The sequence below is a fragment of the Lepus europaeus genome, chromosome 1, assembly GCF_033115175.1.
Source record: "Lepus europaeus isolate LE1 chromosome 1, mLepTim1.pri, whole genome shotgun sequence".
NCBI lineage: Eukaryota > Metazoa > Chordata > Mammalia > Lagomorpha > Leporidae > Lepus > Lepus europaeus.
Window position 1 is genome coordinate 100,606,252 of NC_084827.1, and position 26,481 is coordinate 100,632,732.

Sequence of the window (26,481 nt, forward strand, 5' to 3'; positions counted from 1 at the left end):
ATTTAGCTAATCCATGTAGAAAGAAAAACCAATGTCTTGAGCTAGAAGTGTAACTACTACATAAAATAGTGAGTTGTTACCAGATTATATACTTTTCTTATTTTTAATTGGCCTTTTATATACTATTAAATGCCCAAGTCTTTAATTAAACAATTTTACTTTGTTTTTATTGCCTCCAGTGATTCCCATATAAATTAGCATACTTCTAAATGCCCATATGTGCTGTGCTAGTGATTTCATTAGTCTTTAATCTTGTTAACACTAGAATTTGATATGAAAAACTAATGATGAAAACAAATTGCTTATTTAAACAGATTGAGGTTTGATATGGCTTACCATCCCCTTAATTGCCAATGATATAAAGCAACAATCTAAGGAAGTTCTTAGAAATCTGTGGAACCTAAAGCAAATTTTGATATAAAAAGTCTTGATATAATTAATTTATACATGATAGTGGGTTTTTACCCACCTATGTCCTTCTGCTCCACCTGGGATAGTGTCCATATTTATGAAACCCTTCCTCTGCCACCTGCCATCTGTATTTCAGCTCTTAGTTCCTCCTTTATCTTAAATTGTGTTTTACTGTGGTTTTTTTTGGATTTGTCTTGTTTTACCAAAAATTGGATAGGAAGTCAAAGTCTTAATTTTGTACATCAAGTAGTACCTAGTTTATAGTAGGAAATCAATAATGCATTAAGTAAATTAAAATTATTCAGCACATGAGATTTAATTTTCTAATTAATGATGTGTACTGTAAGTCATGTTTTTTAATTCATCATCATGTCCTGTCTTGATGGCTGTATTGGGTAGTGTTACTCAGGGTGTGACAAGCCATCCTAAATGTCACTGACTCAAACAGCAGCGCTTATTTTATTTCTCAGCATTCTAAGTTGACAAGGAGGTGGTTCTATGGTTTTGCCTGGGCTCCGTGGATAGCTGCACCCAGCTGGCGACCCAGAGGGGGCGTGATTGTCTAAGGTGGCCTGTCCTGCTGGTTCTAAGGTCTTGGCAAGAATGGACATCACTGACCTTCACTGTACCTTTTAATTCTGAGCCCCCTAACTTTAGCGAGATCCCTGGGTTCCAGAGAAGCTGCCATGCCTCTTTAAGATTTTTTTTTTTTTTTTTGACAGGCAGAGTGGACAGTGAGAGAGAGAGAGACAGAGAGAAAGGTCTTCCTTTTGCCGTTGGTTCACCCTCCAATGGCCACCGCGGTAGCGCGCTGCGGCCGGCGCACCGCGCTATTCCGATGGCAGGAGCCAGGGGCTTCTCCTGGTCTCCCATGGGGTGCAGAGCCCAAACACTTGGGCTATCCTCCACTGCACTCCCAGGCCACAGCAGAGAGCTGGCCTGGAAGAGGGGCAACCGGGACAGGATCGGTGCCCCGACCGGGACTAGAACCCGGTGTGCCGGCACCGCAAGGCGGAGGATTAGCCTGTTGAGCCACGGCGCCGGCCGCCTCTTTAAGATTTAGCCTTGGCTGTTGACAAGGTCACATATGCCACATTGTGCGGTCAAAGCAAATCACAGATTCAAGGGGTGGTACAGTGGACACTGCCTGTTCTGAGAGGAGCCGCAGAGGCGATCACCTGCAGTAACTCTGTAGTTCTCCTACTTGAGTTAAGTAAGAGCACCAGGGCAGTTTTATCAGCCTCGTGAGTTCCTCACATCTTTCATGTTACCAGGTGGACTTTATTTAAGATTTAGTCTTCAATTTTCCCAAATTAGGGGGTTAGCACTGCTTCTTCTGTCATTATTTGTTGCTTAGTTGCAGAACTACTTTTACAGATTGTTGAAGCAAATTCCCTGAATCCTATTATGTCCTAAAATGCCTTTGTTTTCCCTTCATCTTTGTTTTTCTTTTACTTCATTTACTGAGAAGCAGAGAGAGAAAGAGACACAGACAACGACCACGATCCCTTCTGCTAGTTCACTCTCCAAATGCCCACAATGGCTGGGGCTGAGCCAGCCTATAGCCAGGAGCAAGGAACTCAGTCCAAGTCTCCCCACTTGAGTGACAGGAACCCGATTACTTCAGCCGCCACTTGCTGCCTTCAAGGCTACACCCTAGCAGGAAGTTAGAGTCTGGGGCTGTAGGTAGAGATCATAGCCAGGTACTCTGGGATGGGATGCACGTGTCCTAAGTAACCAATGTCTTTACTGCCAGGCCAGACACCCTGTCTTGCCTTGATGTTGAATCAATTTTGGTCAGAAGTTGGCAGCTATTGCTGTATCTACTATAATTGGGAAGATGCAAAACTGATTCTTGTTCTTTTTTCCTCTGTAGTAACATTTATAATCTTTTATTCTTGGAGTCTAGAAATTTCAGTGGGTTGGTTTAGATATAGTTTGCTTTATTTTATTTATGTATTGTCCCACATTAAATTACTTGTTTTAGCTCTGGGAAATTTTTTTTCTCATGTCTTTTAGTGTATTTTTCTCTTTTCCCTGAAGTCAGAGTAAATAAATATCACTTCTGGATCTGATTGCCAGTCCTCAAACTGTTCTCTCTTTGTTCCATGAGAGAATTATTTAGATCACTCTTAGAAAATACTCTTTTGTGTAAAATTCATTTTGCTATTCATCTCTTCGCTCCACACAGTTTCCAATTTAAACACCTAGGTTATTAGTTCTAGCTGTTCCACTTTCCTTTCTTCTGTTGAGGGAGCTTGGTCCCTCTGGGGACTGGCTGAGGCCTGCCCTGTCTGAATCACTTTCTTTACCTCTAGCAGAATGCTTACAGGGCTGACCACCTAGCTGCACTGTCTCTCCCCGCGTGCTTACACTGGTCTTGGCACCCGTGGGCCTGAGCGTCTGGAGTCTGATAGCCACCAGGCTGAGTCCACAGCTCCCCTGGCTCCAGGCAGGCCTTTGCCTCCCTTGCCATCCTACTTTCTTCTGGATCCTTAACCATGGGCCTGCAGCCCTTCTCTTTCAGACATTTTGGCGCAGTGAAGGCATTTTCCACATTTCTAAACTGACTAATTATCTTCGAAAAGTAAATGCCTTTTCCGTGAGTTCATGGAGTTGTGAGACAGAGAGGTGTAAATGTGTGCTCATCTGGCCTCTTAATGCAGTCCTTTCCTCCTCAGGATTTTCATTTCATTCTGTATCGATTGCCTCCATGCTGCCTTTAATTCCAGGTACAACTCTGGGTTGACCATGATTTACGTGTCTTCTCCTCCCTTTTCCCACCTAAAAGCATCTGTAAACTATGAAGAATCCCAAATCTGGAAGGAAGGAAGGGAGAGAGGGAGGGGGGGAGGGAGGGAAAGAAGAGAAAGAGGAGAAATTATAGTAATTTCCAGAAAGAAATTTCCTTTTTTACCCTCTTTTCTGTCCATAAGAATAGGATAATTGGAGAAAAGGTTAAAAATCCTTGCTTACCAATATAGAATTTGTACTTTTTAGTAGTAGTTTTGCAGTGTTTCCTGTTGTTACAAGGGCCTTATCAATATCATATAATGCCACGGGAGGACTGAGCCTGTTGGTCCTGGTGTTATATGTTAGCCATATGTTTTATTTTTAAAAATTATTATCAAGTGCTATACAGGGATAAGAGCAAGACGTTTACAAGTTAGGCCCGTTTTTATTGAAGTGAATTTATTATAAGCATTTATGCAACATAAAACATTTAGTATAGTTTTAAAACAAGAGAAGTATAATTTTCTTAAAAAATGGCTAATCGTTAGTAGTTAAGCTACTAAGTCCTATTGAATTCCCTTCAAAAATTGCTTCTGTTACTCTTTTCACTTTTTCATAAAAATGAAGCTGTGGAAGAATGCATAAAATATAAATACACTCAAAGAATGCACATCCAGTCAGCAGGCCAGCACCGCCGAAGCCCGTCATGTACCCCCTGCCATCCCAGCCCCCTCCCCCGCCAGAGGTAGCCAGTCTGACCTTTGTGGTAGTCATTTCCTTGCCACCCTTGCATGTCTCCATAATTTTTAACTTCACATAAATGGAATATCACTCCTTGTATTCTTTTACAACTTGTTGCTTTTATTTGGCATTACTTTTGGCAAGAATCATTCTTGCTTTACAACACTGTGGTTCGTACATTTGTTGCTATAGGTGAGTTACATTGCATGAATATACCACACCACATTTATCCATTTTAATGTTAATGGTCACTTGGGATTTTACATTTTGTGACTGTTACAAAGAGTGTGCCATAAACTTACTTACATCTCCCTCCAGGTGCTCAAGTACAAAAGTGTCTCTACCTAATCAGGAATGAGACTGCTGGGCTAAGGGATATAAGTGTTAGCATCTCTACTGAATAATGCCAAAATGTATAACAAAGTGGTGGTTTCCCATTTACATCTATCTCATCAACAACATGCAATTGCTACCATTCTTCCACATCTTGGCCTAAATTTGATATTAAGTGTTTTGCCATTCTGGTGGTTGCTTATTGAGAATCCATCTCAATATATATTTTCATTTTTCTAATTACTAATGAAGTTGAGGATCTCATTATTGGTTATTTGATTTCTTTTGGAAAGGCCCTAGTCACAACTTTTGCTTGTTTTTGTATCCAGTTATCTTGCAGTGGTCTTTTGATTTTTAAACTACCATAAATAGATTAGGCTCTAGAATTACTATGCTATTTAGTATATAGCTCTCTTCTAAACAAATTTTTGCTAAGAAATTTGAATTTTTTGGATGAACTGCTTGATTAGAAGACTAGTATGTAACTACCTCTAATTCTCTTAAACAGTTGCAGATTTTTGGTAATGCTGTTTTCAGAATACTTTAAATATTTAGCTTTGAAGATTCATCTAGTATTCCTTTTATAATCCTAAACTAGATTCTATATGCTCTTGTAGATGCTTAATTTTTAAGGCATAATCTTAGTTCCCCAGTATGGTACTTCATTTCTTTCTTCTGTATATAACTAAAGAAACAGAACCTTACCTTTGCTACATAGTGACACTCTTAGTTTCTACTTCTACTGTTAAGATAATTTATTAATCTGTCGCATTTTATACTTCTTTAATAATTTTACATTACTATTGTATAATTTTTGAGTCAAATTTAAATATTTAAATTTAATTTTGTCCATGTTACTTTTCCTTAATTTGTTAGGTGTCATTGTTTTATTTTATTAATTTTGAAATTGGGATTCTGATCAATGTAACATTTTCCTAGTGTTCCAAATGAAGTCACAAAATGTATTTTATACTCCAGACAGTAAGACAAGTACCTAAAAACAGAAGGGAAAAATAACTATAGTCAAGCTTGTTTTACCTAATTAGATGAGATAAAGAATACCTAGGATACTTGACCAAAAGTTATTATTATTTTTTTTTTTACAGGCAGAGTTAGACAGTGAGAGAGACAGAAAGAAAGGTCTTCTTTCCATTGGTTTACCCCCCAAATGGCTGCTACGGCCGGCACGCTGTGCCGATCCAAAGCCAGGAGCCAGGTGCTTCCTCCTGGTCTCCCATGCGGGTGCAGGGCCCAAGCACTTGGGCCATCCTCCACTGCACTCCCAGGCCACAGCAGAGAGCCGGACTGGAAGAGGAGCAACCTTGACAGAACCGGCACCCCGACCGGGACTAGAACCCAAAGTGCCGGCGCCGCAGGCGGAGGATTAGCCTAGTGAGCCGTAGCGCCAGCCGACCAAAAGTTATTAGTAAAAGAAAGTAGAAGGGAGAAAAGAAAAGATCAGTATTTTGTTGATTTCCTATCTCAGGGGGATTCAGCAGAGAGATAATTTTATGGATTAGTTTTATTTTTTTTAAAGATTTATTTTATTTATTTGAAAGACAGAGTTACAGAGATAGGTAGAGACAGAGAAAGGTCTTCCATCCGCTGGTTCACTCCTCAGGTGCCTGCAACTGCTGGAGCTGCACCGATCGGAAGCCAGGAGCCAGGAGCTTCTGGTCTCCCATGTGGGTGCAGGGGCCCAAGGACTTGGGTCGTCTTCTACTGCTATCCCAGCCAATAGCAGAGAGCTGGATCAGAAGAGGAGCAGCCAGGATTAGAACCAGCATCCATATGGGATGCCGGCGCTTCAGGCCAGGGCATTAACTGTGCCATGGTGCTGGCCCCTAGTTTTATATTTGATAAAAGGGTTACAGAGATTGAGTCATGAGTTGTACCCATGTATTGTATGTATAATGTACAAAGAAAGTCGTCAGCAATCACACTAGAGTACACGTGGCTTGCAGCCTTGAGCAGAAAATGTTGATCAGTAATAGTTCAATATTACATTTTATGAACACATGTATACTCACACATACACACAGTATTATATTAACAGTTTCACAGAAAAGCTTTTTTGTCTTCAGTAAAAATTATAGTGAAAACACAAGACTATTCATTATCAGCCTTCCTCCAAAAATGTATTTTAGAAGGCTCAAAAGAATGCATTCCAACAATACGAGAAAAATAGAGACCTGGGCCAAGAAGAAATTTGGTAAGTAAAACAAGAATGTAATATGTGTACCCACACAGGTAAGAGTTGGTTACAAGTGCATCTCTGAGCTTTCTACTATTAAACAAAAAGAGAAGTAGAGCCAGTGCTGCAATTTCCATTGTCCATTCACTTAGTAAAAGCACAGCTTCCTGGTTTCCGGATGCTTATTTCCAGAGCCAGTTTGATATGGAAGAGTGCATCCTGAAAACTGCTGAGGAGCATTCACAGTAATTCAGAGAGGAGAACTTTTGTCCTAGTATCAGCCTGTAGATTTTGAAGCCTTCAAGTTGTGTATTTCTTTTTCTTTTTTTTGACAGGCAGAGTTAGACAGTGACAGAGAGAATGGCTGCTAGGGCCAGTGCGCTGCGCTGATCCAAAGCCAGGAGCCAGGTGCTTCCTCCTGGTCTCCCATGGGATGCAGGGCCCAAGCACTTGGGCTATCCTCCACTGCACTCCCGGGCCACAGCAGAGAGCTGGCCTGGAAGAGGAGCAACCGGGACAGAACCAGCACCCCGACTCGGACTAGAACCCGGGGTGTCGGTGCCACAGGCGGAGGATTAGCCTAGTGAGCCGCAGCGCCAACCAAGTTGTGTATTTCTAACACACAGCCCCTTTCTGCACCATCCTTGCTATGTAGTCATCCAGGCTTTGACTGAAGACCTCTCATGAGGAATGTGCCACTGTCAGAGGCTTTCAGTTACTGAAATTCCAGACATTTGACTGTTGACTCCAAAAGACTTTCCTGAGTTTTAAATTGTTTTTTGAAAAATGTAGCCATCTAAAATATAAAGATGTTAGTTATGGAGGATAATGCACCTTTGTTACAAGCCAGAGTTTTTAGTGTAGATCTTGGGATTGTCACCTACAAAGTCTAATTTTGCTTGCCCATTGCTGTCCTTTGTGGACTTCTCAACATCTGCTTGTGTGTGTAAGCCTTCTTTTCCTCAGGTCATGCTTTTGCTTTCTGTTCCATTCATTGGCTTTCCCATGCCTCCCATGAGGCTCTGAGCTCATGAAGAACAGTAGTGTGTCATGCACTTCATCTCTGTTCCTGTGCTGGAAATAATGGCTCCATCCCTTCAACTCCTCACTGATCATCTCTTGAATGGATACGCTGTGTCTGTACCTGTTAATGTGCCACCCATAACTTCGATTTGTCCCAGGGAGCTTGATAGAGAGTTGCATGCTCACTTGTCTACATTCCAGTCATCTTAAATACTTAGATCAACTCAGTGTAAGAGCACATTAGCTTTAGGGCAGCATGCATGGTTCATTCATTTCACTCTTAAACCTAAAGTGCCTAATTTTTCTCCAGTGTGTCACTGGGCTAACTTAAAAACAAGACCTAATATGTACCCCTGTAATTTCTGTCTCCTTTTTAGGCAGCTTATTGCTGCAAGATAGCAATGTATTTTTGTATTTTAATTTTATCATCAGGCGAGTTCAGTATTCTTAGTTATTGAAAGAATTGCATGCCTTAACATCTTATTCTTTACATATGGCTAAGGTTTTTGGTTAGAATGGTACCAAGGTCAGAACTCTCTGCCTTTACATTAGAAACCTAAGTATGTCAATGTATTTCATTTATCTGTTTGCAGATTGTTGGAGGCAGCAGTTGCCCTTATTCCAACAACCCTACTTCCATTTGAATTTTAACATTATGAGAGACTTCTAATATTCTCCATGTCTCACTAGGATTTAGACACACTGCATTTCCATGATCATACTGCCAAAAACAGAAATTAGACCAGTTTATGTGACTTCTCTTTGGGGTACCCCTTTTTGGTTCTCATAGATCACTCTTTGATAAAATTGTTTTTAAAAACCTCACCCAAGATCTATAGTCTAGCTATATAGCTTGTAATACAGAGTTTCTAGCTTCTGTTTTTTTCTAGAAGCAGCTATAGCATTTTCCCACTTTTTGCATATCTTCCATTCTCTGTGATTTCTCTGGAGAAACCCCAAAATGGTTCAGCAGTCTACTTTTCAGGTTTTCTGAGGTTTCCAAAATGTGATCAGTCACATCCAGCTAGTTGAGGACACTTGAGAGAAGCACAATGCCTAATTTTTCACTGTTACATGAAGTCTCATTGTTTTTTTCCTTGCCAAGAGGATGAAGTAATAGTATCATCCTGTGTCTCTAGTCTTACTTTTATTCTTTTATTTCTTCTTCTTCTTTTTTAAGATTTATTTTATTTATTTATTTATTTTTGGAAGAGTTACAGAGAGAGAGAGAGAGTCTCCCATCCGCTGCTTCACTTCCCAAATGGTTGTAATGGCTGGGGCTGTGCTGATCTGAAGTCAGGAGCTAAGAGCTTCTTCCGGGCCCCCACATGGGTGCAGGTGCCCAAGGACTTTGGCCGCAAAAGAGAGCTGGTTTGGAAGAGGAGCAGCCAGGAATAGAACCTGCGCCCATGTGGGATGCTGGTGCGTTAGGCCAGAGCTTTAACCCACTGCATCGCAGCACCAGCCCTAATTCCTTCTAACTCATTAAATGATCTGTGATTATGAGAATTACCAGAAAGTAGATATAAATCCTTAATAGGTTTATAATTTATCAGTTACTATAACATCCCTCTCATTTGGTTGTAGTTGTGGTGTTTTGAAACTGTTCCAGAGATAAGGGGTAGGAGAAATATCTCACTTTCACTAATATGTGGGTTCTGTAGTCTTCATGTTCATCTGGTGAGTGTTCACAGTTGCCTGCAGTGTGCCCTAGCCTTTGAGGAATCAGAATAAAGCATTATCCTGCCTTTGAAATTTTCCTCTCCTGCTGGGTTTCCTAACATAGTTGTTTGCTTTACAAATTTACAAGCTCTTTGAACGTCTGCTATTGATTTGGATGGTATTAAGTTGTCATTTGTATCTCATTGTACTTTACTTGGTCTCGTTCACATTTTACTACCTCTGCTAGATAATGAGCCTGTTCATGGTTAATGACCCCCTGTCTTATGCCTGCATCCCTTTGTCACCCTGTGTAGCACATAGTCACTGGTTCTCGGATAATGCTCATCTGATTTGACTGATTATGGGTAGGCAGAATCATCAAAATAAACATTTAAAATAAAATGTAATACCATAACAGGGATATAATATAATAATATAATTCTGTAGGTGGACATTGTGGTATAGTAGATTATGCTACCATTTGGGACACACACATCCTATATTGTAGTGCTTTGGGTTGAGACAGCCTCTGCTTTCAATCCTCCTTCCTGCTAATGCACTTGGGAGGCAGAAGATGATGGCCCAAGTGCCTGGTCCTACCATCCCTGTGAGAGACCCAAATTGAGTTCCGGGATCCTGTCTGTGACCTGGCCCAACCCTAGCTGTTGGGAGCATTTGGGAGTAAGCCAGCACTTTATGTCTGCCTTTTATAAACAAATAGTTTTTAAAATAATATAATTCTATGAATCTCTAAACAGCATAATTCCTTGTTTCCAATAAGCTTACTAAATGTTGCTTCCCTAAAGGTATATGTTTCTCCCTTTCTCAAATTCTCTTTGTTCACTGAATTTTTGCTTTTCTTTTCTTCTCACACATTAGTAGTTTCATGATGTTATACTCTTGACATTTAAAATTTTTGGTTCTTGGCATTATTTGTTTCACTGTTGCATGGTAACATTTTTATTCTTTCCAACCATCTGCTTATTTTAAGGTGTGTAGTTTTTCAATGGCAGAAAATACTTACTTGCTTTAAATGCTAATCTAGGATCTCAGTAGATGGTGGAGTTTTTTTCTTCATAGAACTCCTATCTTGCCTTTAATGAGCCCCTAATAAATTCAGACAGAGGATATCTTATCTAGCTGATGATATTTAAGTGTTTTATATCTCAATATTCATACTACACAGACAAAAAGACAAAGATTATCATAAAATCATTCTGTTGTTTTGCAAAAATAATTAGTAAACCCGTTTTTACCAATAAGAAAAGTGGAGTTCAGTGGGTGGAAACTTGCTGCAGGGTACTTAGGTTTTTTGCTAGATGCATTTCCTACAAACCCAAAACCTTCACATTCATCCTCAGGAAAACCCTCCTTGCAAATTTGGGTCTATCTGGGTCTTTGGTGCCATAAAAGTAGGTGATAGAGAATTCATTTGGTAGAGCAGGTGTGAGAATCCCTCATGAGGCTGACATCAGAGAGACATGCACAGTAAATTATCACACCCATTGTTCATTTATGCCTTTTAGTATTGCCAAAATAGGAGTACCACCAGCAGAAACCTGGATCCTGTCTATCTCCACCCAGCATGCAATTCAGGAGGGTGAGGAATAAGATAGGAGCTTAGATGGTATAAGCATCTTCCCTTTTACTTGCAGGTTATTACCTTTGAAAGAAACAGTAGGCTGATAAGGAAATTTAAGGGTATTGTAGGGGATCCTCAGATCAGAGTATATAATTGAGCACTGTGGAAGTTGATAAGAAATTGAAATACAATAGCAGAGTAATATTTTGGAAAAACTCAGAATTTTGAAAAATATTGATGGTCTTAGGATGGCCCTAAGAACCCTGAGCAGTACGTTCTCCTGGGTGTTGGTGGTATTCGCCTAATGACTCCAGTGAGACACTGTAGAACTCTTCAGGCATGCATTCATTTAGTCAGTAGACATTGATTGAGCATTGATTATATACAGCCAGGCACTAGGCTGATAGAGACTAGGTACTCTAACAGAGCAAGTCATAGAGACTGAAACATAAATCTTATTAAAAATATTCATAGCATTCTAAGTGAGCTTTCTTTCCTGCTATTTTCCAAAATGGTAGCAAGTCTGTAACAGGTCAAGAAGACTGCTGGCAAACCCACTCCTCCCTGAATGTGCTGTGTGAAGGATGCTCTCATTCTCCTGCTAGGAACCTATTCTTCTGTCACAAGATGAAGGCCTGACAAACAGATTCTGTCTTCAACACTATCTCCCTAGCTTTTGTCATCTTTGGATAATCAGATTCCCCTAAGAAAACCTGGCTACCTGTAAGACTCCAACAAGGGTGTCTCTGTTTAGTTCCTAGTTATTAATGCATTGCGTATCTGTTAAGGGTAACAGACCTTTATTTATTTTCAGGCCTTCCTTTAGTATTAAATCTGTATTTTGGTATTACATAAATCTCTTCTGGAATTGATAAAGCATTCTTTCTTTTTCCATTAATGTTGGTAAATGTCTTTTGTGTATATATTTCTATGAAAATTGGAGTGTTTATTATTTCATTTCTTGATATTTACTATTGGTTATCTGTTTAGAAAATTTAGTGATTCCACAAGCTTTTGATAACTTCCTGCCTTAGCATATTTTGAATTTAGAGTCCTCCCCAGTTTTTTCCATGTCATTTCCTGCTATGATGTTGTTTAAATATTGTCTAAGTATTTATTACTGTTACTATTATTATTATTTATTGTTGTTTTTAGTTTTGGTGGTACTGGCTGTACTTTTGCCCCTTGGTGTTGCCTTGCAGAAACCCAATGTCTGTGAGGAATTGTGATCATTGTGTGTGGACCTCCACTGTAGTTTTTAGAAACCATCTGTGTTTCTCAGAGCCCTGAAGCAGCTCTTAAGCAAGTATTAACCCTTTGCCTGCTTGATTGCAGGAGGAATGCCAGCTCCTGAGCAGGCCTCATTGGTGGAGGAGGGGCAACCACAGACCCGCCAGGAAGCTGCCTCCACTGGTCCAGGCATGGAACCCGAGACCACAGCCACCACTATTCTAGCTTCTGTGAAGGAGCAGGTACACCCTCTTTTTTCAATTTACAATGAAATATTTCTTAGATGCCTTTAAAAATTAATCTTTGGATGTGTTTTAAATTTGTCTAACGTCCTTGACGCCTTCACGTTTTCTAATTATAAGGTGTTTACATCCCTGAGTACATTGGGATGACTGGCATGTAGAGCCGCTCCAGGTGCCAGTCAGAATCGGAACATGCAGGATACTTGTGCGTCTGCAAGTAAGGACAATCTCCATGGTGACTGGTGTCTCTGTCTCTCCCACCTTGCAGAGTGTGTGCATGCACGCCAGCTTTGTACAGTATATTTCACCATGCTGACTTTTCTAGCAGGACTCTGGCAACCCGAGGCCTGTAGCAGCCCTAGATACTGTGAACATTTTAACATAGGTATTATGCAGGATTGTCTCTGTGACTTCTTTTGATAAAAGCTATATTTGTGTGTTTGTCTGAATCCAAGTATATTCATTTTGTGAGCTAATGTTCTAAAACCTGTCAAACTGTGCCAGTTTGCTTCAGTGTCATGTTTATGTTTATTTTTCAAGGCACTAATACCCTTTATCCTTTAAACCCAAGTAACTTTCTAAATTAGCTCTTATCTGTTGGGATAGAGAAAATTAGAGTTCTGGACTTTAATTTCTTAAGATTTAAAAGCTTAAGAAGATAAATGTAAATTTAAAGCTCCAAGGATAGTTTTTTTTTTTTTTCCTGCACTTTCCCTTATTAAAAAAAAAAAAAGTACCCTCCTGGAGGGATATTTTGTGGAAATCACTTACTTTATATTAAAAACAATTTTCTTAACCTTGTAGTGAAATCACTAGGTGCTTTTATTTTTCTTCTTGAGAGATAAACTAGATGTAATTGTATGTTTCCTGGAATATTCTTTTAAAAATCAATATCTGCAACTTAAATGACTAATGATGACCAGGAAATGAAGAAATGTTTAATATGTCATTATTTTACTATTTTCTGTAACTTAAACAAGAAATGTAGCACGAAAGATTACTCCATACCTATGATGTATATCTGACATTAGAGCTGTGTTTTCCATGAAAAAATGATTTCACAACTTCTAGTTTCAAGACTTCAAAATGTTTTCCATTTCTCAGTGAAATCTGAAGGTTTAAATAGTCCACCAACTAAGAATCCGAGAAGTAACAAGAAAATTTTCCTCAGTTCATCTTCCACTGTAGAATGTCTATGTTGTTGTCACCTTTGGGGCAGTAAAATCTTTCTTCCTGTAGTTCTTGATAGTTATTAAGATTTGACCTAAGGAGCTATAAGATGAGAAGTCTCTTGATTTATTTGGGGCTCTAGGTGACCACTGTCTTTTGATAAAACACGACAGTAAAGTTATCAAAATTCCCAGACTGACTTACAACTAGAAACATTGTGCAGCAAACATAGCAGTGGAAACTTTGTTTTTGTATCTTAAGACCAGATGCTCTGCATGTTTAAGAAAATATGGAAATCTCATAATATTTTAGGTGTAGGATTCCTTAATGGCTTCAAATGACTTCAAAATGTTATGTTTTGGCAACAAGTAGCATTTTGAATGAGTATTTTATGGGAAATAGCAAGAAGGATTCCAGTTTCTCAAAGTAATCAGAAAACAGTACAGGTATTTGTGTTATTTATTAATGAAATTATCACATATCTCCCAGATAATTTGGTTAATGGTAGTCAAAAAAATAAAAAAATAAATTAAAAAAAAAGAACATATTCATACATTATGTTTTTCCTGTCCTAAGGACTTTGAGTCCATTATTACACATATGCAGTTTCCATACCTAATTTTTTTTTTTTTTTTTTTTTAAGATTTAGAGGCAGAGAGAGAGAGAGAGAGAGAGAAAGGTCTTCCATCTAATGGTTCACTCCCCAAATGGCCATAATGGCCGTAGCTGCACTGATCCAAAGCCAGGAGCCAGGAACTTCTTCCCGGTCTCCCACATGGGTGCAGAGGCCCAAGGACTTGGGCCATCTTATACTGCTTTCCCAGGCCATAGCAGAGAGCTGGATCGGAAGTGGAGCAGCTGGGTTTTGAATAGGCGCCCATATGGGATGCCGGTGCTTCAGGCCAGAGCGTTAACCTGCTGTGCCACCGTGCCGGCCCCCATACGTAATTTTTTTTACAAGTTGTCACTGCTTAGTACTAAGCATTTCAGTCTTTCATAGCATAACACCCTGTCTGTCTCTTATTCTAAGATATGAACATTTTTAAATGGTTAGCTAATTCTCCCATAGGACATTTGTGACAACATGCAGCATATAGTTGGAGTAAAAGTTTCTTAAAGACTGTTCTGAAATATGTGCAGCCTATCATCTGCCCAGTGGGTTCCGTAGAACACAGAAAAGTTTGATATGAATACAAAAGTTATTTACTGTTTACCATATATGTTTGATTTTAAAATACTAGTCAGAATTTAATACTCTTGGCTTGCATGTTATAGTCATGGAATAATTAATGTTGATCTTTTTTTTTTTTCTCAAAGGACCAATATTTATAAGTCTCAGTACTAAGCCGTGTTCATAGTCATGAAGTGATGGCATCAGTGCCACTGATCTCAAAAAATGGACCTTGTTTAGTGGCAGTGGTATCTCAGGAAGGGGATTTACTTAGAGTATAGAAGGAAGGAGACCCCTTCAGTGCAAATGGGTAGATGGCCTGTGTTTCCATCTTGGCTTCAAGTGAAGACATTAAATTAGCATATGTAACGTGCTTACAACATGACCTTGCACCTGGTAAGGACTAATATTACCATTGTTGTTATCAGCTCTATATTAGAAGAAAAGGCTCCTAGGAGGAGCTGGTGATCTAATTCTACATATATCTAGGGATTCAGTGAGCCTTATTTTGGACATTAATATTATCAGAAGAGCAGAAAGCTGTTTGTGAACCCTGTGTAGTGTTTATACTATATATATTTATACTCAGCATTACACTTTGAAAAGTTCATCTTATTGGTCTCATAAGTGAGAACAGTTTTATGTGTATATTATGAGAAATAGAACAGTGAAAATAAATTTTATTAACATGCTGATTTACTGCAACCCCAAACATAATGTCAAGGCACTTGGTTAAAGAATTGCCAAGCAATATCTTGTAGCACCTTAATTTTGAGAAAAGAAGTCTGAGTTCTTCAGTAAAGTATACCCAAGCCACTAAAGTATGTCACATTGTACTGCTGCTGGGCAATCCATGGGATGTGGTGGGGGCGGAGGAAGGAAATGGCAAGCAACCAGTGGCGGGCAGTCTTGTCAGTAACCCATTAGTCTGCTAATTGTCTGAGATGGATTTAGAATGTAATAAAAATGTTGAAATCTTCCTCCACTGGGCCGTATTTCCCTCAGGATCTCTCAGTGAAGAAGCTGTTCCTTATTCTTTGGCATGATGCTAGATTTCACATACTATTTGTTTTATGAAGTGATAACCTTTCACATTGATACTTGCCTCATGGATGCATACCTGTGTAGGAACAGAAAAAGTCCTCCTTCTCTAACAGATAGAACCTACTGCCTCTTCCATGCAGCCATATTTACCACGACCTGAAGTCAAATCTCTCTCCTGTTCTCCTTTAGCACTTCATAGCACTGCTGTGACTCTTTTTATTTGTATGCATCTTTGGATTTATACAATCAGCTATGAACAGAATCATGTGTTAAATCAGACATTGTTTTATACATGTGTCCCAGTTTGCTCCTCTTCTAGCACCTTGAATATTTTAGAACTGCAGTAAATGATTGTTCAAAGAGGGAATGGATGAATAATACTATCAGATTATCACTAACTAGCAATTTTCTCAAGATAATGAATGTGCAGCTACCCTCACAAAACCCTGGAAGGAAGAAAATCTCACAGACTGCACTGAGAAAACTTGCTTCCCAGGCATACATTCTTAAGATGACTTGAATCAAACTATATCCACATTGATCCAGGAACTAAATCCAGTCTCTACATGGAGCAAAATAAAATTTTATTTCACGTAGATGGTCAAATAGTGACATAGATATTACAACTTTCATCTCCCATCTGTCCAAATTTGCTGACAGTTAAGTGTAGAGCATAAAAGGATGTGGTTATCTTGATGATGTCACAAAATATCCACCAATGCCATTTATCCCAGGCAGTGAATGATTACTAAAGAAATGTTAAAGATCCTGCTTTAAGAGGAATTAAGGAATCCACCCACGGGAAAACAAAGTAATGTGATCCTTGGACTTGAGACTGAACTTACAGGAACAGTCAGTTGAACTCCTGCCACCAATTGGCTGTAATCAGGATCATCATTTGGCAGGTTCTATTTTTCAACCCAACTCCTAATGAGAACACATAATCCAACCATACAGATGTAGGAAAGGAAAACCTTTTTGCATCCTGATAGTTTCTGAATATCTAGCAAACTTGGTACTGGTTAGCATGTAGCTTAGTACTTTATATCTAGTAATGAAATAGAGAAGTGTGTCCAGGTGTGGTGGCCTTAAAGGACCCTCCTCCTCCTGTGAAAACTTACACTGAAGTAATTGATTCAACCTTGAAATGCATGGCACACCTTTGTCTGTAGAGAAATTGGAATTTGATAAGACATCAGCTGCTCATCAGAGCCTTGCTGCTGCCATCTGCAATTCAGTCAGATGTTTGACAGCTCAGTTCACAGGCACAAGGAAGCTGGGATCCAATTGCCTTGCAGAGGGCATTATTATCTGTTGCTAGATAACACTGTAATTGTATAATTCTGAAGGTTGTGATCACTTGGTTTTAGAAACACCCTTTGAAAGAAGACCATATCATGGGTAGTATTAACAAATGCATTTCGCCATTCTATACAGGATACATGGTGATTTGTGTTCTATAAAATTACACATCTAATATTTATTAGATCGTTCATCTTCTGTCATAGAGTTGCTTGAATAATTGAGATCTCTATTTGAACTTGGACATATTCCTCAGGCGCTCTAACTTCTATTCAGTTGTTCTCCCACAAATCACACTCTTATTTTTGGTTGATGATTTAAGAATCTGGGAATCCAGATTTAAGGTTAAGACCCATCCAGCTAGCCTAAAATGGTAAGAAGAAAATAGATTTGGTAAAACCTGCTAATTTTATGTGTACTTCTCTTATTCTGAAGGGGTCCCAGATTAGATACTGTGTGTACCTCTTTTGTCATTTTTGATGAGTGAAAATTTCCATGTTCCTCATTTGTAATGCTCTGAAAGAGAACACACCTTTCAAGATAATATGTTCTGGCTTTTGTGAAAATGACAGTTCTACCTTCAGTGTGTCCATATTAATTAAAATGATACTTAAATATCAAAGAATGAAATGAGAGTCAGAGATCTTTAATTTTTTGAAGACAAAAAGGAAATTTAGAGTTCAACAGTGTCCCATTGATATTACTTCACTTTTACATGGATATCTTGGCTTCAGTAATTACACACCCTTCCTGTATGGCTGAATGCCCAGAACTGAACAAATTCCAGTACAATTATTTACTTTATTCCCCGAAACTGAAACAACTCAAATGTTAGGCACCTGCCTTTGCAGCTTCCTTTTATTTGGCCGTTAAGTTTACAATGAAATAGTCCTCTCTGACACACCTCATGCAGAGGACAGGATTTTTATTTCAGCTGTAAACAAGCATAGTTTTCAGTATAACTAGAAGCAGAGCACTCTTTCCAATGCCTAAAACCCCTGATTTTTCCTGTTAGTAACTTAGTGATTTTTGCTATTGGTAACTAAATTGTCCTGGGAGTTGTAATTATTGTGTACCATATAGTGAATTCTCTTTCATGTCTGAACTGCATCATCAAACAAAGGTAAGCTTGTATCTTTGCTCACCGATTTTTTTGATGGAATCATGACAGTTTGTGGTTTAATATGCTGAGTAGAAATAAGGTTCAATGTGAGATCAAATAGTAGAGCTTTTGTGACGCTATTTGACTTATACTCAAGAGTTCTGAACCCTGGTAGTTGAGTCTCAGGAAATCAGTCCTCTTAAGTGGTGTGTACCACAGTCAAAATGTATCATTTCTCTGCCATGTGTTACTGATGAGCAGTATCAGCCACCTCAAGTATCTCTGGTTAAAGAATACAACTAAGTAAGATCAACAGGCTTATTCAGTATATGTGAGTGCACCCTACCACCACCAGAATGCTCCTTATAACATAAAAATCAGACTGCCAAAAAAGTTAGGTAACAACAAACATATACATTTTTCCTCTATCCATGTTTGTTGGTGAACCATCAGTCGGCCCCAGTTGTACATTCAGAATAACTGAATGTTTGTTCTGTTTGACTTAGTAGGGGATATTTTTTTAGATGTATTGACAATGTAGGACTTTTTTTGGAAGAGCTCTCAACTTCTAGGGATCAGAAAAGATCCTACCTGGCTGTTTCTGTATACAGATGTGCAATACAGAGTAGATTCTTCCAATGTTTATTGGTTAGTGAGTTGAAAATGTAAACATGCTCACCATCCCCTAAATGCTTATGTTTATTTTTAGTAATTAAAATGTATTTATTGAAAGCCTACTGTGGGCAAACCACTTTGTCAAGGAAAGGGTTGGAGGCAGGGGCTGGCAAGGAAGTATTTCATCAATTTCATGTGGTTTCTAACCTCAGAAGAGTGCAGTGGCACAAATCGTATTATGTGCTTCAGTGTGGAGTAATTGACACATTATGAGTATCATTAGTTGAAATATAACATGTAAGGACAGGTATACTTTTGTCCTTTTTTTATATAAGCAGGCTATAGGTATATATTGTTAAACCAATTTTATGTAAATTTGTTGATTTAGGCATTTTAACATTAACTTACATTGTTTGGTTAGCATTGCCTATTGTTTACATTTGAGAGTAATGAAACATTTTTCCTTTGTTAACACTTAAAACCAACCCTGACTTTTCATGTTTAAAATTAGAATTTGCTTTTCAGTTGAATAACCCAGTTCACAATTCCTGTTCAGAGTTAAATTATGAATATATGGAATAATTTTCCCCTGTACATGCAAACTTTGTGCTATTAAATTTGAAATGAGTGACTGCTGAGTTGGTGAGATTAAATGGATGACAGGATCATTCAGCACTGAATTCTCTGCTCTGCATGATTGTTTTCCTTTTTAGAATCACTTTGGAAAAGAAAAATATATCAGAAACATACTTCTTCAAGTATAATCCTAAAGTTACCCCATAGCTATTGCAAAGCACAGTCTACCTGATGGCTATCTTCATGTTTAAATGTTCTCAATTTCTAAATTGCTGTTTTTGTTACTTTGCAGAAATGGGTTCATATAGTCTTACTTCAGCTATTTATAATTTATGAATATATTGTTTCCAAACTGATCAAATCTGCTTATACCTCAGCAAAGTAACTTAGGTTATGATTATTTCATTTCAGGCATTCCTTAGAGAAATCATTAAAATGTAAAGTCTTTTCAAATAGTCCAAAAGCAGATCTGTATCTTAGCTTAAAGAATCTTAAGAGTTTTTGTGCATTCAGACTTTAAAAATATAGGGGTTACATATAATAGAAATAATCTACAAGTGTATTGCAAGAACACATTATTGAAACTTGAGGACAAATGCAATTATACAATTATATTTTGTATATTTTATATAATTGTATTTCAAATATGAAAACAGATATCATAAATTGGAAGATAGGTTACTTAGAGTTGAAATCTCTTTAGTACTTGAAATTTAATTTTCCCTAAAGAACTAAAATTCAATGTGTAGACTCTTTAGTATTTAATTTGTAAATTTTTATCTAAGAAAATTCCCCTAAAGTAGCGCTATGTCAGTAACGTTTCCATCGTGTGGTATCATCTAGCCTAATAGGCATTTTTTAGATTCCTAAGGCCTAAATCAAAATCAAGGTCTATAGCCACAACCTTTGTCCTTCTAGTAAGCTATTCTGAAGGAATTAACTCATTATTTTATTCATATTTAGCATTTCTGCATTCTATTCTTTAGAAATATCTTTCTATCATGAAGTTGAAATAAGCTATTATTTCTCACTTTTCAAAAATACTTTCGTAAATTGTCTTATTTTTTGAAAATTAAACCACTTTTGCCCAAGTGAGGAATAAATTGACATTTCCTTTTTTTCATTCATGACCTTAACTATTCAATATATTTTTTGTTTTAAGACTACAACTGTTAGAAGGGCAGAAGCTTATTTGAATTTTCTCATTGCACTTTTTTCTCATTTGTTCCTTAATATGGTGAATAATTTTATGTCATATAAGCTTTTTGCAGCAGGATCTTAATTTTTCTTTTATTTCAGTCAGCAAAGAATAATGATAAAGTGAATTCTTACTAAATTATGTGAAAAATATATCTTAGTAATTGCTGCTTTTGACATCCTTCTAAGCTGATTTGTTAGAAGATGTGAAGGTTTGTAGGTAAGAATGTGAAACTTACATTTGGGTAGCTCTGAGTCCTGAGTAGAATGAAGTTTTACTTACTTCACTTGAGTCATGTGAAATAACTTTATCTGGTCAGTTTTTAAAAATTCCTACCCATTAATAAAATTTTTGATCGTCTACTAAAAGCCTATGAAGATACTCACTGTATGTATTGTCAGAGTTGGCAAGTTCCCTTTTACTGTAAGACCAGTGGACCAGGGTTGAAAAGAATGGTCAGTGGGTCATCTGGGCCAGCTCTGCAGTTGGGAGATCAAAGACTGCGTTGCTTTACTGAACCTGCTGCTTTGTAACCAGCCAGAGTGCTGTCTCTTCTCTGCCGTCTCCTACTACCACCACTACTGTTACTACGACGATGATGATGACGACAATGATGATGACAGCGACTACTACTACTACTACTACTTCTACAGCTTGGAAAATATGGACGATAAAGAACTTTGCAGTTAGCAGTTAGGTATAAGAATCACTGATTTCTATGCAACAGCAAATCCAGTAAGAGACTTAATAGCTAATATTTAATGAGTACTTAACTATGTGCCAGACAGCATGCTTAGTTCTTGAAATGGAGGATCTTCTGTGTTCCTTATCATAACTTTATGAGTTAATTTTGTGAAAAAATGTATCTCTTTTATTTTTTGGCCACTGATCATATGATCTGAATTTCTCGTAAGTAATTTCCCATCTCAATAGAGACAAAATAGTGTATAATATCCTTTCAGTAAACTATTTCTTTCCTTAAGTTATCCAGGTTGTTTTCTATTACTTATAACTAAAAGCATGAGATATGTAGCTAGACATATTTATTACCACTGCTCATAATTCAAGAAACTGAACCTTAGAGAAGCTGCGTGACTTGCCCAAACCTGCATAGTTAATATATAAGGGAATCTGAGACTCGTATGTGGGCAGTCATATTCAAGAGATGTGTATTAGCCAATTAAGAACTGCAGTGGAGTCAACAAGAGAAGAATGGAGACTAAGAAAAAGGGAATCATTGGCAGTGACAAGCATAACAGAAAAGTTACACTGGGATATGGAGGCAAAGAACAAAAATATGACCAGTGCTACTAGATATGGAGGCCATAGAAAGTAGATCTTGTGAAAATGCTGTATGTACCGAAGAAGGATTTTAGAGTAACTGGAAAAGAAGCAATAATTAAATATAATTTAAAAACAAGGTTTTGTTTTTTCTTTGTTTTTAGCAGAATGTAAAGCCCTAAGTTTACAGATTTAAAGGGGTTATTACATTCCAGGCATCACCAACATTTTTTATTTATAAATATAAGGGGTAACAAAACAAGAATCCAGATAGAAGAAGCAGTTTATCTGCAAAAGATGAAATGAAGCTGGCCCTTAGCTTTTATGAAACACTGAATTCCAAAAGAGAGTAAAAAAAAGTGTGTATTGTTTTTAAGGAAATCTACTTGTAATTTGTGAGTTTATACCTTCCTAAATTATCCTTAATGTGTGAAGGAGTAAAAATATATTCTCAGATACTCAAAGGCTCATGAAATGTGTTTATTCCCGGTATCCTTTTTGATAATTAAAGATATATTTTCTTTAGGGAAACATTAAATTTAAGACTCAAAAATTAGAATCCATGGTACACAATATCTAGTAAATTTTCTCATACTTGGTAAGATCCCAGACCAGGATCCAAAGATTGTTGGATGTTGTCAATTAGATTTGAAATTGTGTGCTCTCTTGTTCTCATAGTTCATAGGTAGTTCAAACTGATATGTTGCTCTAGTGATTTACTTTAGCCATTAATATTGTTCTGACTCCTAATAGTAGTGATAAACTGCTTACACATCTTTTTTTTTTTTTTTTTTTTTGACAGGCAGAGTGGACAGTGAGAGAGAGACAGAGAGAAAGGTCTTCCTTTGCCGTTGGTTCACCCTCCAATGGCTGCCGCGGTTAGCGTGCTGCGGCCGGCGCACTGCGCTGATCCTATGGCAGGAGCCAGGTGCTTCTCCTGATCTCCCATGGGGTGCAGGACCCAAGGACTTGGGCCATCCTCCACTGCACTCCCTGGCCACAGCAGAGAGCTGGCCTGGAAGAGGGGCAACCGGGACAGGATCGGTGCCCCGACCGGGACTAGAACCCGGTGTGCCAGCACCGCAGGGCGGAGGATTAGCCTAGTGAGCCGTGGCGCCGGCTTGCTTACACATCTTGACCACTGTACAGTGAGACTTTCCTGTTGGTGCAGCGTTTCATGTAGGGTTTTTTTCTTTTTTTACCTTTTTTTTTTTTTTAAAGATTTATTTATTTGAAAGTCAGACTTACACAGAGAGAGAAGGACAGGCAGAGAGAGAGACAGGTCTTCTATCTGCTAGTTCACTCCTCAGTTGGCCACAATGGCTGGAGCTGTGCTGATGTGAAGCCAGGAGCCAGGAGCTTCTTCCAGGTCTCCCAAGCGGATGCAGGGGACTTGGGCCATCTTATACTGCTTTCCCAGGCCATAGCAGGGAGCTGTACCCGAAGTGGAACAGCCGAGACTTGAACCAGCACCCTTTTTTTTTCTTCACTTTTTAAAAATTTATATAAAGGGATGAAATTACATGTTTTTTACATATACAGTTTTAAGAGAATAATACTTCCTGCTGTACCCTCCCTCCCTCCTTCCTTATTTTAAGTTTTTCAGTGACATACATTCAATTTTTTAATAAACACAAACTTAATCCTCCACTAAATAAAGAATTCAACAAGTAGTAAGTAGAAAAACTGTGGTTCCTTGGGGCCGGTGCTGTAGCATAGTGGGTAAAGCCACTGTCTGCAGCGCCACCATCCCATATGGGTACCGGTTTGAGTTCCAGCTTCTCCATTTCTGATCTGGCTCTCTGCTATGGCCTGGGAAAACAGTATAAGATGGCCCAAGTGCTTGGGCCCCTGCACCCACGTGGGAGACCCAGAAGAAACTCCTGGCTTCGGATCAGCCCAGCTCCAGCCATTGCGGCCAGTTAGGGAGTGAACCAGCAGATGGAGGACATTTTTCTCTCTCTGCCTCTCCTTCTCTACGTAACTCTGACTTGAATCTTTAAAAAGAAAAAAAAAAAAAAGAAAAACTACGGTTCCTTAAGAGTATAAACAATGGCTATAAACAATAATCAAATCTCAAAATGTCAGTTACTCTCATATACATTACATTTTCTTATACTCTCTGTATTAATTACCACAAATCCCAGAAAATATATGAAGCTTAATGGCATTTTTCATGGTTCCAGAACTTAAGATATTGTGCATTTGGTAAACTTTATTTAATAGCTTGAATCAAGGTTTGTTGGCTTATTGAATTTGCAGTAACAGAAAAGAAACAAAGAAATCTGCAATCTAAATGTAGACCAAATTCCTTTATATGCTATCATGGGTATTGTTTTAATTGTGCTTAAAATATCAGTATTGGTAATATGATCTTTGTTATGTTAAAATATGGACTCATTTAGAAAATATCTAAGGATATTCCCCAAAATGTGTGTTGCTATAAAGAATAAGAATGTGTCCTAAACTGAGAAAAAGGTAAGCAGCAGGCGTGCAGCAGGTACCTATTGAAAGAGTCAGTAAATGAATGCAGTCTCTGGTGAGGAACTGCAAGTCAGTGGGGAAAAACAGTGACTGCCTAGTAAAAGGGGCTACTTGACATCAACCAACAGTAGACAAAAGGAGAAATGTAACTGCCTGGCTAGTAAACATCAACATAGAAATTAAAATACCGAAAATACGCCTATCACACTGGCAACAAGGAAGTAAAAACTACCACAGTCTAAGTGTAGTGATATCGATAATCTCACATGCTTTTGTTGAGAATAAACATGCATAAACATTCGGGAAGTGCCATAATGATCTATAGTCTGCTTTAAAAATGGTTCTTTGATCCAATAATTCCAATTCTAGGGATCCAATATAAAGAAATAATAGATATTAGTAAAAAAGATATTAATCAGTGATATTTATAATATCTAAAAATCAGCCATGTTCAATTCAAGTTTAGGAAGATTATAGTAGATGTATGTGATGAACTTTATGCATCCATATAAACCACATCTATAAAGGTTTTTTAAATGATACTGGGAATGCAAATTCAGGTGAAAAAAAATAGCACTTTTAACTATTGATGTGGATTGACTAGTTTTGCTGTAGAAAGATATATTTATGTGTATACTCACACATCTGCAGTCATTGATAAAGCAGGAGATGCTCCTAAATGAGATACCTTCAGATGTCCTGCCAGCTTTTCTAAATTTCTTACAAAAAGAATACAGTGTTTAATACAGATTCTAAAACCACAAATTAAAATGACTCGTGGAAGGAAATTTACTTAAAAATAACAATAAAAAGTTTTCATAAACTAATAAGGTTGACAAAGAGCAAAAAGGCAGTAAGTTCCTGTGTGTACAGGTTGCAAGATGTGGAAAATTTGTCAGATGAATCAACGTTGGGAGACTGAATTGCCTTACTGAGGAAAATTTAGTATGGCCATGACAGTCTTCAGCTCCAGCAGGTGTCAGGACCTTCAGCCTCCACCCCTGCTAAGCTGTGTGATCGTGAGCAGATCACTTCAGGTGGAGCCTTCTGTTTCCTTATTTGTAAAGTGAGGATAAGAGTTCCAGTCTACAGAATTACTGTGTGAATAAACAGTCGCTAGTACTAGTTCTCTTTGAGGTGATATTTAGTAGTAAGGTGGTAGAAACAACATATTCTAGTCCAGGACCACTTAGGAGGAACTTGCATCCAGACTGAGGGATGCTCGGAGGCAGAGGGTCCAGGCTAAGACTCGATCTCTGGCAGGAATTCCAGCCAACGGACAAGACAAGAGTTTGCTACATACCTGATGGCCTTTATGCCATTGATAAGCTGTTCTCACTAGTTCACAAAGATAAGGGAAAAGATTCGTGTTTGTCTGGACTTCTGGAGGTATGGGTTGTATCATCTTAAAGCAATTCTGTAAATCTAGTTATTTCCAGATATCTTTATGGAATATATTCAGAAATCTCATTATGAAATTCCTCAGATAAACCTTTTCCAGTTGCCTTGGAAGGAATTCCACAAAGTATCATTAAGTAAGAAAAGTAACATGCAGGGAAGTATCTTATGTACTGCATCCTTTGGACTGTCCTACCCAAAGTGTAAACTCCAAGGATGCTTTCCAGAGATCAAAATGGTGTCTGATACTATTTAGCTTTCAGTATTTTTGATGAGAATGTATTTATTGAAAAATGTTGTGTTTTATGGAAAATAGGTAAGGGACAAAACAGATAGACCAATGAACTTCAAAACATTGATTACCCTAGAAGAGGAGGGAGGAAGTGGGAAATCTCCTCCCTGGGGGGAGGTAGCCAGAATAAAGTATAGTTTCCTCGTAAAATGTATATGAGAGCTTATACCTAATACTTATTCCCCTGCTTTTAGAAAAATCAATTCTGCACAAAATTAGTAGCTAAAAGAGATTTGTTCAAACATAGATGTTTTTTGGCTTCTGAAATAAAATGGTGCTCTTGCATCTTGGCCAGAACCCTAATAGAATTCCACTTCTGCTTGGGCAGGCAGTGGCCCTTCACCCCACAGCCTGCTACTCGCAGACTCACTGTATTTTGAGATGATGTCACACTTTGTTGTTTTGAAAGAGAGGCATCTGTACTGACAGGATTATATTTTCTACCTTTTAAATGCTTCCAGCAATATTTCATTGAAACTGTAGCCTGAGTGAGTCATGTCTAAGCCTGAAGAAATACTGGTGCTCTTACAAAGAGTTGAGACTTTGTCACTGCTGTGATGGCACGTACCTCTAATCTATTCTTGCCTTCCGTAACCTGGATGCAGTCCAAAACCAACTGTAATCACTCTGCCTGATTGATTTGAACTGGCTAAGCTCACACTGGTATATTCTAAATGTTCCCTTTTGATAGATATAT

General features: G+C 38.2%; 1 protein-coding gene across 1 annotated transcript in view; it reads left to right on the plus strand.

Annotated features, from left to right (window-relative positions):
* Positions 1-26,481, plus strand: part of PKP4 (plakophilin 4) — a 254,871-nt gene that overhangs the window by 62,139 nt on the left and 166,251 nt on the right. The window contains exon 2 of the mRNA XM_062187042.1: positions 12,015-12,151. Within this exon, the coding sequence (XP_062043026.1) occupies positions 12,020-12,151 (132 nt within the window). The 5' untranslated portion in view covers positions 12,015-12,019. The remainder of the gene's footprint in view (positions 1-12,014; positions 12,152-26,481) is intronic.